This window comes from Protomyctophum bolini (assembly GCF_963924005.1).
Source record: "Protomyctophum bolini genome assembly, chromosome: 15".
In the NCBI taxonomy this organism is placed as follows: Eukaryota; Metazoa; Chordata; class Actinopteri; order Myctophiformes; family Myctophidae; genus Protomyctophum; species Protomyctophum bolini.
The window spans coordinates 35,121,944-35,134,676 of NC_137876.1; the positions used below are offsets into that span (position 1 = coordinate 35,121,944).

A 12,733-nucleotide genomic window follows, 5' to 3' on the forward strand; every position below is an offset into this window, starting at 1 on the left:
CCGTAGAACTGCTATTATTGGTAAAGAGATCTGGTGTAGAGGGAAAAGGAGGGGGCCATGGAGTACTAGTAGTATAATGGTGTTTAAGTGGTTCACGTTAGTTTATCCATTTGTAACTCAGAGACTCTATGTAACCAAATAACCCTTATGAATCATTTGTACACTGAGACAGTGGTTCCAAAACTTTGTAGATCCAAAAGAGAGATGTTTGCCTGGGATCCAAACTAGTGAAGATAGTAGATCTACAAGCTCACAACGAGTCACTTCGTGCTGTGTTGTGAGATTTTAGAACTTCTATTTTCACAAACTTCTTAAACGTTTTTATTTTTATAATATATTTATGGATATATTAATATATTTTTATCTTCTGGTTTTATTTATGAAATATAAATAAAATAATAAAATGTCAGAATTTCTTTAAATTGATGAAAAGTTGTGATTTTTTATTTTGTTTAAACCTTTTTAAATCAAATTTTTACTCGCGACCCATAAATAAACGCTGTGACCCGACCCACTGTTTGGGAAACAGTGTGTGTGTGTGTGTGTGTGTGTGTGTGTGTGTGTGTGTGTGTGTGTGTGTGTGTGTGTGTGTGTGTGTGTGTGTGTGTGTGTGTGTGCGCGCGTGCGCGTGTGGTGTGTACACATTGTCAGTCGATGAAATCCACCACCAGTGGAGTGACAAACTCAGTGTGGCGTATGCCCAGGGTGAAGGAGGGCGCCTTGGGGAGGTGCAAGTGGACCTTCTCCGGGCTGTGGGTTCCAGGTCCGGGGATGCGTGGGTTGTAACTGGGCCTCTTGGTTCGGCCCTGCATGGAGAAGGAAGGCTGGCGATGGAGGAAGACGTCGGGTTCGGTGCTGTTGTATTGGCCCGGTCCAGGGGTCCCTGCCAGGTCCTCAGACGGCCCCCCGAAACTCCTCCGGGCCGAGATGCTGTAGCAGGCGCTGGACGGCTTATTTGGAACCTTCGGGCCAAGCACGCTGGGGAGGCTGTACCTGATAGCGGGTGGTGGATGGGAGGGGCAAGTGGATTTTAAATTGTCTCTGGTGATTTTGGAAGAGCTTTGTTCTTCCGCGACTTGGGGGACTTCTCCTTTAAGTTTTTGATAAGCAAAGCATATTTAGTCATTACAGTACAGAAGTCTTAGTGTTTCTAAAGTGTGGCTGTAGCCGAAGAGATTATTATCCTCTGATCACTGACTATATTACAGGGTATTATCTTCTTAGTCTATGTACTGCAACAGATCTGACTATATTCTCTCTCTCTCTCTCTCTCTCTCTCTCTCTCTCTCTCTCTCTCTGTCTCTCCCCCCCCCCCCCCCCCACACACACACACACACACACACACACACACACACACACACACTTGCATTTAAACTATTTAGAGAAAGCTTAGGATAATAGGCCGTGGGACTAATGGCACTCATTTTGTCATTCATTTTGTCTCAAATTTTGTCTCAAATCATTTATTTCAATATTTTTCTCATCTTTGTGTAAATTGAGTTTATCATGCAGCTGCACACACACACACACACACACACACACACACACACCCTACCTGTTGGGTGCAGGTACAGCATCCACAGCACGGTATCGAGTGCGGGTGCTCATGGTGTAGGAGGGTGGTCTGCGGTGAGCGTTGAGAGGTGGGGCCTTCTCTGGACTGTAAGCCCCCGGCCCCGGAGTCTGAAACTGATCCGCTTCACAAAGAACCACACACATGCATATCATTATTAGCTGGAGAATGTGGATGTTTTTTGTTTTGTGTTTTCTTTGCCATCTTTATTCTTTATTCTTTATGCCATCTTTATGCTGCTCTCCTCTCCTCTGATTCCTCCCCTCTCCTCTCATACGGCCAAACACAATCTCAACCTTTCTCAGAGAAATCAAATTTCACAGCATTGTTTCACTGCAGTTATGCAGCCAATACTAGTTTCAACGTAGTGTTCCTGCTTTGGGCATGTATTATCTGCTAATATAAATAAATACAAATCTGTATGTATTGTGAAATATGTGTACACAAAGTACCAATATATTAAATAAAAAAATATTCATAACTGTTAGTTGTATTGCAATAATAATATGTTGTTGGAATTGACACCAGTGTGCCTCAGCACACCGTTTTCAGATTCAGATACGGCATTGGACCCAAAGGAAATCTGGCATCGGTTGGGCTCTAGAGAACATAGTAATTGACTGCAGTCTTTCCGAGTCCACACATGGCTCTCACCTGCCCGCTTCCCCCTGCCTTGTATGGAGTAGGACGGGGTTTGCACGCGGCCAAACCGGGTCACATTGCCACCAACATGGTACCGAGGCCCTGGGCTGGAGTCCACAGAGACCACTGTAGAACACAGAATAAGTGTTAATTTAACTGAGTGCTAGATACCTTACGCCGGGTCCATTTAGGTTACATCGTCACTATGTGAATATATTCAGTGGGTTTAAAATAATAGATTTAACTCACTGGCACTGCTCATGCGAGTGTGGAAGGTGTAGGCAGGGCTACTGGGTTTGGTGACATCATGGTTGATGTAGCCTACAGTTGGCGGCAGGCCATAGCGACCGGGGCCTGGACCTATAACAGTCAGGAGGACCAACAACCAAAATGAGGGATTATATATCAGTGGTTTTCAACCCTTTTCATATCAAGGTCCATTATTTATTCTGCATTTGAGGGACGGACCACCATTATGACATTTAGCCTCTCAGACCCAAAACTAAAAAATAACAAGTTGTCATTGGATAAGATTTAGTCTACAATTCCATTCTTTTGGCAAATGTTGATCAAAATAACAATTCTTCTACATTCTCTAATTGTGTAGACTTCTTGTAAATGAAGTAATGTAGGTGTTTAACAATAATTTAACTCAAGAGTTAAATCTATAGGGGTCTATTTGGTTACCAACTCTCCATCATTTAGCGCAGGGATACTCAAATAGATTTACCTGTGGGCCACATTACAAAAATGGCAAGGGGCCAGGGGCCAGTAGATAAAATTACGACATTAATGATACTTGATAACTTCTCTCTTTCAATTGCTTTATTTTCGCAAAATGTATCAAAGTACAATGTGCATGCACACAATATGTAAATAAATAAATGTGTTACATTTTCTTGCATAAACACAAAGAGCTGTTTCCATAACTGCACAAATTATTGCACATAACATGAGTAGCTGTTATAATAACATAATAACATAACATGATCAGCTCTTTGCCTGCCTGCCTGCCTGCCTGCCTGTCTGTCTGTCTGTCTGTCTGTCTGTCTGTCTGTCTGTCTGTCTGTCTGTCTGTCTGTCTGTCTGTCTGTCCATGAGTAGTTATTTGTCTGTCTGTCAATGAGTAGCTGTCTTACTGTCTGCCTGTCTATGAGTAGCTGTCTGCCTGCCTGTCTATGAGTAGCTGTCTGTCTGCCTGCCTGTCCAATTGTCCATGAGTAGCTGTCTGTCTGCCTGTCTGAGTAGCTGTCTGCCTGCCTGCCTAATTGTCCATGAGTAGCTGTCTGTCTGCCTGTCTATGAGTAGCTGTCTGCCTGCCTGCCTAATTGTCCATGAGTAGCTGTCTGTCTGCCTGTCTATGAGTAGCTGTCTGCCTTCCTGCCTTCCTGCCTTCCTGCCTGTCCAATTGTCCATGAGTAGCTGTCTGTCTGTCTATGAGTAGCTGTCTGCATGCCTGCCCAATTGTCTATCAGTAGCTGTCTGTCTGTCTATGAGTAGCTGTCTGCCTTCCTGCCTGTCCAATTGTCCATGAGTAGCTGTCTGCCTGCCTGTCCAATTCTCCATGAGTAGCTGTCTGTCTGCCTGTCTATGAGTAGCTGTCTGACTGCCTGCCTGTTCAATTCTCCATGAGTAGCTGTCTGTCTGTCTGCCTGTCTATGAGTAGCTGTCTGCCTGCCTGCCTGCCAGCCAGCAAGTTGGTTAACAGAAAATAAATTGTTATGGCTGAGTAAAATAAAATACAATAAACACAATTTGCCTGAAAATAGATTACCCAGCTATGACCTTTTTCATGAAAAATGAGTAGTGATATGGCTGACTGAGTAAAATAAAACAATCTACCTGAAAATAGATAGCTATAAGTGAAGAGCAATTTCCGCAATTTCCGCCATTACCATTTCCGCAATTTCCGCAATTTCCATTTCCGCAATTTCCTCAATTTCCATTTCCGCAATTTCCGCAATTTCCATTTCCACCATTTCCGCAATTTCCGCAATTTCCATTTCCGCAATTTCCGCAATTTCCATTTCCGCATTTCCGCAATTTCCGCAATTTCCATTTCCACCATTTCCACCATTTCCGCAATTTCCGCAATTACAATTTCCGCAATTTCCATTTCCGCAATTTCCGCAATTTCCATTTCCATTTCCAACTATTAATGGCAGCTGGGTTTCATCATTCAAATAAAATAGAATTCTGTCCGTTTAGCTATAAAATTATGTCAGGGAATAGGGATACACAGTATATGTCTTTCATTTGCATTGCATCTCCCCCCCCCCCCCCAAGCTTTTATTTTCGTTCGAGTAATAGTACAACTCTAATAGTATTACTTATAATAATGTAATTAAAGATAACTTCATTCAGATTTATTTATTTTTATTTCATTTTCCAGATTTTATTTTATTTCTTTTAGATTTTCATTGGTGGGCCAGTCATAATGGTCCCGCGGACCTGATGTGGCCCGCGGGCCTGAGGTTGAGTATCACTGATTTAGCGGACCACTGATTGAAAACCACTGATATAGGCCTATATATATATACACAGGGGTAAGAAAACATGCTCCATATAATAATTGCGAAGACTCAATTGCTCAATCCTACCTACCAAACAAACAAACAAACAAACAAACAACAAAATCAACAATGTCAAGGACAGCAATCCCAATTATGATTGGGCGTTCTAATCTGGACGATTGGAATACATTAATTTCCAGGAAGTAATGTGCACACATCACATCATCCCTTGGCCCTACTGTTTATCCAGTAATGACTTCCACATGGTTGTGTTTCCTTATGTGTTTTCTATGGTTATGCATAATAACCTTCTAATCCTATTTGATTGGAACTGGATTCTAAACAAAGTGGAACTTTCAAACAGGTTGTGAAACACTACTGCACGGTTGTTTAGAGCCAAGACATAATAACGCAATCATATGCACGTGGATGTATCCAAACACATACTGCACGCGCACACGCACGCACGCACGCACGCACACACACACACACACACACACACACACACACACACACACACACACACACACACACACACACACACACACCCGCACACACACACACACACACACACACACACACACACACACACCCCCACACACACACACACGCTACTTTAACTAACCTCTCTCTCTACCAGAGATTATGGGACGTCTCTTGACCACCCCTTCCATAGCCTATTTCTTTCTTCTTTCTCTCTTCGCTCCTGTCACTTTGGGTACATCCTCCTCTTTCTTCTTTCTCTCTTCGCTCCTGTCACTTTGGGTACCTCCTCCTCCCGTGTAGCTCTCGCCAGAGTAAAAGAAGAAAAAAAACTCAATCTCCTGGGCTGAATTATACATGATCACAAGGTAAGGAAACCTTATCTGCTCCGAAGCCCCAGTGACGCCCGAGTCCGCTCGTCACCTCCTCTTCTGAAGGTCCCCACAAGACAAAAGGTTTTCACACCGCTGATCACAAGGTACAGATTGAGATTGAAGAAAATAAGTGGGGCCTCTGGAGACTCACAAAGACATAGAAAGAAGAGCTGCTTCTGGTGTGGGGATTTTAACACCGGAGAGGAAAATGTTGGTCAACACAAATCACTCTTCACAAAAGTGAATTAAGATAAAATGTTAAGATACACAAAGGAGGTGCTTTCATTGAGGGAAACAGGGAGTCCAGCATGTAAAACACTTGCTTCATGTTCTCAACTGATCACTGCAACATTAATCATGTAAGTGTTACATGTAATTTAGCTCATTTGTCATCCAATGCTTTGGGTTTGGGTTACTACAGTGGATATGTTGTAACTAGAACTACTAGTCATTCAATCGCCTACGCCGTATTATTAACAATGAAAGAACTTGCACTCTTTAAGTGATGCTGTTTTGATTCTTGACAAGCCGAGCTTTGTCGTCATGATAATACAATCATGAGAGATTTCTCTATGAATTGGATAGAATAAAACCTCCCATGATTTTTTTGTTTATCTAAACATTTCTGTTATAATAGCAGTTTTAGTAAAATATTCCATATACTGTAGTAGATGTCTACAAGTAATCTCAGTCTGCCTGAAACATTGTAGGCCTAAAGGTCTGAGGATGACCTTTCAGCGAGGTGATGTTTGGTTTCCAGGGAAGGAGATTCGTGATTGCCTTACACATTGTCCTAATTCTATCCCTAAAGAGAGAGGTAACTAAAGCCTTGTGTGTGGAACCCTGACCAAGAAAAAATGACCCTGGCTGGTTAAATATTAACCAACAGTGACTCTGAATGGTGACCGCCTTAGTAACTGGACTCGGGCTGTGTCATCAACGGGGGACAGACTCATACACAGCCAAGCACTGACTGTAAACACATTCACCAGATTGGGTTACCTTCATCTCCAGTGAGAGAAAGCAGTGGGTAGCAGAGGACATGTTTGAGGATGTAAGTCACTGCTGTGATACCACGTGCATATTTTGGGGTGTGTCGACTCGGGACTTACTAGGGAAAAGGATGTTTCAATAGACAGTAACTATGTCTTTAATCTTCAGGAAAGGTCAAAGAAATGACCTCAGAATAAGGGGTCTTGAGGTGATGAAGACTGCAATTTGAGCAAAATGGAAGAATCTGATGGGTGAATATGAAGCCATTTCTAAATGTTCAGGTCTCTGATGACAGCATTGTCAACTGTACATCCATTACAAGCATGTTGTTGTTTCAGTTGAATCCTTGACCTAAAGGTACGTGGTATTATTGTCAATAATGGAGGACTGAGGGTTACAGTATTTTATGTTCATTCTCCTTCAGGGAAACTTGTATCGTATACACACATACAGCATGGCACATATGTTACATAGATACACATGCTCCACAGGGATGTCAAGTCTTCTACTGTTGCAATTAAAATCCAATTAAAATCCAATACTGGAATAGCAGGTTTGCAGTCATTAACCCTTAATCTGTTAATAACAGGGAAATTGAAGGGTGGATGCAAGTGACATGCCTATTGTTAACACAAGTCATGTCATTTTGGCAGGTAAATTGTTGTTTAAAAAATATGGTTTACCCACATTATACGTATTCATTCTACTCTGGGATGTTTTCACTTTTGAAACAATGTTTGGGGTCCAATGTTGTTTGGCACAGCAACGCCGGTCCTTGTGAGGTGCCAGCCAACGGGATAAACACTAATAACAAATATATAGCTGCACACTCGGAGAGACAGTCTTTTGGAAGGAGGCAGCTTGTCTGTATAAAATGTTGGTCTTGTCTCTGTGACCACAATAAAACATTTGGCATTGGCAGCTACGAGTGTGCGGCTAAACGTTTATTTATTTATTATTACTATCACCAAATCAAACACCAAGTTAAAACGTTGATGCTCATATCTCTGAATTTCACAGAAGAGGTACAGTCTCAGAGATATGTGAAGATACATGACATATGCGATGCCCTATCCCTCATAAAGAATGCAGACATACTGTAATTATTTTTCCCATGTCCACTGGACATGGGAAAGTGTGCACGGTACACAGTGGTCAATACATTTCCAATCTTTTGAAATGATCATTTTATAAAGAACATCAGTCAATAGCATTTCAGTCATTTACATTTTTACTAACTAAACATAACTTAGAAATAAAACATAACTTTACACATTTTTGTTTTTAAATATGCCAGTACAGTTCAGTACAAAAATAAAGGCAGTGAAATGTCTCCTTACACAAACAACATCATTTCATCAGTCGCATAATGTTACTCAAAAGCAAATAAATCCTGGGGTTCTAAGCAACCACTCAGCTGTGTGTTCGACATATATATCAAGTTTGAGATTACAAATACAGCTAAGATGTTTTTTAGGGGGATCAAGAATACAGTGAAAGGTAAAGCTTCAAATTGGTGTCGATGCCTGCAGCATCTCCTCAATAGTCAATAAAATAACCACTAGATGGCGCTTTGGATCCATTCCCTTAGTTTTGAGTCACCACAAGGTCTTCAGAGTGGAGTGGAGTGGGCGGGGGTTCCAGAGTCAAGAACACAGTCATGGAGAACATCCAGGACACTTTTAAAACACCTCTCCAACACTTCTATAGAATGCACCTTGTGCGTCTAACCCTATTCGCCTTGAAAAGCTGCTTTCATGGTCTTTACACATGTCCGAGTCATGCGCGCTGACAACAGGCACGCCTTGATGTAATAATGCATCTGTGGTATTGGTTATTCCATTCCAACGAGGACCAGGTGGAGACTAAAGAAAAACATTGGATAAAACGGCTCCTAAGAAAGCAGAGCGGTCCATGTGTTATTTTCCTGTGCAATGATTCTTTGATGTCCAGGACACATTCCCAAGCCACACCAATTGCACCATGTCAGGTTAAATAGTGCTCATATTGTCTAAAACAGGTGCATATTGGCGCATACAGCAAAAACATAAAAAATCCCTTAGTGTGTCTTTGCGTGTCCTCAAATGTCCACGAAGAGTCCATATTCAAGACCTTCCAGAGTCTTTGTAAATCACTCCAACAAAAATAAGCTCTCTCTCTCTCTCACACACACACACACACACACACACACACGCATGCGCACACACACAGGCAAACACACACATTACACTCACATCTCTTGTCTTGATTTGGATACTTCTTGTATAAAGTAGTGTGTGCTATGACTTATCCCCTTGGAGTACCTAAATGAAAGACAAAGTATATTAGATATCATTGCCACGCAAACATCTTTAAAGGAGATTTCTTTAGTGTATGTGTGCGTATATAATATATATTTGAACATGTCCTGTCTTGTGTATACCTGTGTGTGTGTGTGTGTGTGTGTGTGTGTGTGTGTGTGTGTGTGTGTGTGTGTGTGTGTGTGTGTGTGTGTGACTGTGTGTGTGTGTGTGTGTGTGTGTGTGTGTGTGTGTGTGTGTGTGTGTGTGTGTGTGTGTGTGTGTGTGTGTGTGTGTGTGTGTGTGTGTGTGTTATGAGCTGAGTTTTCCTTTGTCTTGCCGTCTGGATGAGAGGGCTTGCTTATGCTGTTCTCTTTTAAGCCTTTCAGATTCGGAAATGAATATATTATACATGCCCATGCTACATTTTGGATATACGATTATGTTGGACACACCAGACTTCTGAAGTCCTATTCAGATCCTGTGATCGGTGGAGAGATCCGTGGTCAAACAACAATGGCATCTCTTTGTCTACAAAGAAGAGAGAGGAGTCACCAAGGAAGATCTGACAACGGACATTGGTTTAACGCCTCATTTCCACATTGAGATCTGACTCCCGAATGAGTTGAGGGCAATGTTTAAATATGAGCGTGGATTATTTGTGAGATTGTAATCTCCAGACAACAATGATAATAGATTTAGCCAAGATTGAACAGGAAACCACTTGATGCATTGCAGAACAGCTCTCTGATTTATCTAAAATGCTTTATCCAGGGAGTGGTGTTTCCAACTTTCCATCTCAAATCACACGGGGAACATAACTCTGTCACATCATGCACTGCTTTACTTCACAAACAGAAGACTGTAAACAAACACCTGAACACATGTTCAGGTGCTCAGCTCCCCCAGTTCTGAACATTCCCTGTTGTTATTTGCTGCTAATGCTGACGATGTATAGATTATAAATATCTTATCGTATATTTCATACCTGTATATGGTGCTAAATTATATACCCCCCACCCCACATATCCCCCACTGCTGTTATTTACTGCTATTGTTATTTCAACGCCGGTATTTCAACCAGTATTTAAAGTAATATCGTTTTGTATATCATGCTGCTGTTGTTGCACAAGTCTTAAGGACATGCTGCACCGATATTTCACTGTAAGTGATTGACCAATTAATGTTCTTTATTCTTGCCAATTGGTTGCTTTTCTTTCCATTCAGTGAGTGGGGCCGAGTTAACGAGGCTAAGATGCTTAGAGGCTTAGTGGGTGTGAACAGCCATAAGGGCTTCTCAACTCAACCCTCACGTGATGCCTGGTGGTTAGGGCGCCTATAGGCAGGGGCGGGTATCACCGATACCCGTTTGATCATACTTCTCTAACGTACATTTCAGTTTTGTTATGGTCACACATGTGGACCATAAGGTGTGTGTGTGTGTGTGTGTGTGTGTGTGTGTGTTAGAGAGTGTATGGGCATACACAATGCAAAACCCTGAGTGCCAGTTGCACGTTGATATTGACACTCTCAGACCTAAATTGACAGTATTATTTTACAGTGTACATGCATGTGAGATTGCACTTAATGTGTGCATTTGCGCTGCCTCTTCCCTCCATTGCGTAGCGATGCTTACCTACCTGGTTGCGTGCTTTGTGGGATTTCTGCATTAGCATCCTCCACTGGTCGTACAGCTTCATGGACATCCCGCTGCAGCCGTAAGCATGCTTCCGTACCCAGCCGAAGAACTGTTTCAGCTCCCTGCGTAAGGTGGAGTTTGAGTCCCCGCTGGACTTGGAGTCACAGGAGCCTGACATCAGTCGCTCTGAGATCGAGATCCAAGTCGAGATCGAGGGGATAAAAGTGCAGAGAAAAGAGAGGGTGCAAAGTTACTGGGGATGTATTCTAATCTGTGGTTCTCTTTAATGAAACAGTTACTGGGGATGTATTCTAATCTGTGGTTCTCTTTAATGAAACAGTTACTGGGGATGTATTCTAATCTGTGATGCTCTTTAATGAAACAGTTACTGGGGATGTATTCTAATCTGTGGTTCTCTTTAATGAAACAGTTACTGGGGATGTATTCTAATCTGTGGTTCTCTTTAATTAAACAGTTACTGGGGATGTATTCTAATCTGTGATGCTCTTTAATGAAACAGTTACTGGGGATGTATTCTAATCTGTGATGCTCTTTAATGAAACAGTTACTGGGGATGTATTCTAATCTGTGATGCTCTATAATGAAACAGTTACTGGGGATGTATTCTAATCTGTGATGCTCTTTAATGAAACAGTTACTGGGGATGTATTCTAATCTGTGATGCTCTTTAATGAAACAGTTACTGGGGATGTATTCTAATCTGTGATGCTCTTTAATGAAACAGTTACTGGGGATGTATTCTAATCTGTGATGCTCTTTAATGAAACAGTTACTGGGGATGTATTCTAATCTGTGATGCTCTTTAATGAAACAGTTACTGGGGATGTATTCTAATCTGTGATGCTCTTTAATGAAACAGTTACTGGGGATGTATTCTAATCTGTGATGCTCTTTAATGAAACAGTTACTGGGGATGTATTCTAATCTGTGATGCTCTTTAATGAAACAGTTACTGGGGATGTATTCTAATCTGTGATGCTCTTTAATGAAACAGTTACTGGGGATGTATTCTAATCTGTGATGCTCTTTACTTAATGAAACAGTTACTGGGGATGTATTCTAATCTGTGATGCTCTTTAATGAAACAGTTACTGGGGATGTATTCTAATCTGTGATGCTCTTTAATGAAACAGTTACTGGGGATGTATTCTAATCTGTGATGCTCTTTAATGAAACAGTTACTGGGGATGTATTCTAATCTGTGATGCTCTTTAATGAAACAGTTACTGGGGATGTATTCTAATCTGTGATGCTCTTTAATGAAACAGTTACTGGGGATGTATTCTAATCTGTGATGCTCTTTAATGAAACAGTTACTGGGGATGTATTCTAATCTGTGATGCTCTTTAATGAAACAGTTACTGGGGATGTATTCTAATCTGTGATGCTCTTTAATGAAACAGTTACTGGGGATGTATTCTAATCTGTGATGCTCTTTAATGAAACAGTTACTGGGGATGTATTCTAATCTGTGATGCTCTTTAATGAAACAGTTACTGGGGATGTATTCTAATCTGTGATGCTCTTTAATGAAACAGTTACTGGGGATGTATTCTAATCTGTGATGCTCTTTAATGAAACAGTTACTGGGGATGTATTCTAATCTGTGATGCTCTTTAATGAAACAGTTACTGGGGATGTATTCTAATCTGTGATGCTCTTTAATGAAACAGTTACTGGGGATGTATTCTAATCTGTGATGCTCTTTAATGAAACAGTTACTGGGGATGTATTCTAATCTGTGATGCTCTTTAATGAAACAGTTACTGGGGATGTATTCTAATCTGTGATGCTCTTTAATGAAACAGTTACTGGGGATGTATTCTAATCTGTGATGCTCTTTAATGAAACAGTTACTGGGGATGTATTCTAATCTGTGATGCTCTTTAATGAAACAGTTACTGGGGATGTATTCTAATCTGTGATGCTCTTTAATGAAACAGTTACTGGGGATGTATTCTAATCTGTGATGCTCTTTAATGAAACAGTTACTGGGGATGTATTCTAATCTGTGATGCTCTTTAATGAAACAGTTACTGGGGATGTATTCTAATCTGTGATGCTCTTTAATGAAACAGTTACTGGGGATGTATTCTAATCTGTGATGCTCTTTAATGAAACAGTTACTGGGGATGTATTCTAATCTGTGATGCTCTTTAATGAAACAGTTACTGGGGATGTATTCTAATCTGTGATGCTCTTTAATGAAACAGTTA

At 41.2% G+C, this 12,733-nt stretch overlaps 2 protein-coding genes across 3 annotated transcripts in view; both read right to left on the bottom strand.

The window, feature by feature from the left end:
• Positions 1 to 647: 647 nt before the first annotated feature.
• Positions 648 to 5,491, bottom strand: odf3l2a (outer dense fiber of sperm tails 3-like 2a; the record flags this gene model as incomplete). Its single annotated transcript, XM_080784604.1, has 5 exons — positions 5,354 to 5,491; positions 2,465 to 2,575; positions 2,228 to 2,341; positions 1,556 to 1,697; positions 648 to 993 (listed from the first exon to the last, which is right to left on the bottom strand). The coding sequence occupies exons 1-5, from the start codon at positions 5,400 to 5,402 to the stop codon at positions 648 to 650; spliced, it is 762 nt and encodes a 253-aa protein (XP_080640730.1). The 5' UTR covers positions 5,403 to 5,491.
• Positions 5,492 to 6,966: 1,475 nt separating this feature from the next.
• Positions 6,967 to 12,733, bottom strand: part of crlf1a (cytokine receptor-like factor 1a) — a 22,456-nt gene continuing 16,689 nt past the window's right edge. Inside the window, exons 8-9 of one of the 2 annotated variants that reach the window (XM_080783523.1) lie at positions 10,498 to 10,682; positions 6,967 to 8,881 (exon numbers count right to left, since the gene is read on the bottom strand). In XM_080783523.1, coding sequence (XP_080639649.1) covers positions 8,858 to 8,881; positions 10,498 to 10,682 — 209 coding nt within the window. In that variant the 3' untranslated portion in view covers positions 6,967 to 8,857. Of the gene's footprint in view, positions 8,882 to 10,493; positions 10,683 to 12,733 lie in introns of both variants that reach the window. The other variant, XM_080783524.1, reaches the window with a different exon arrangement.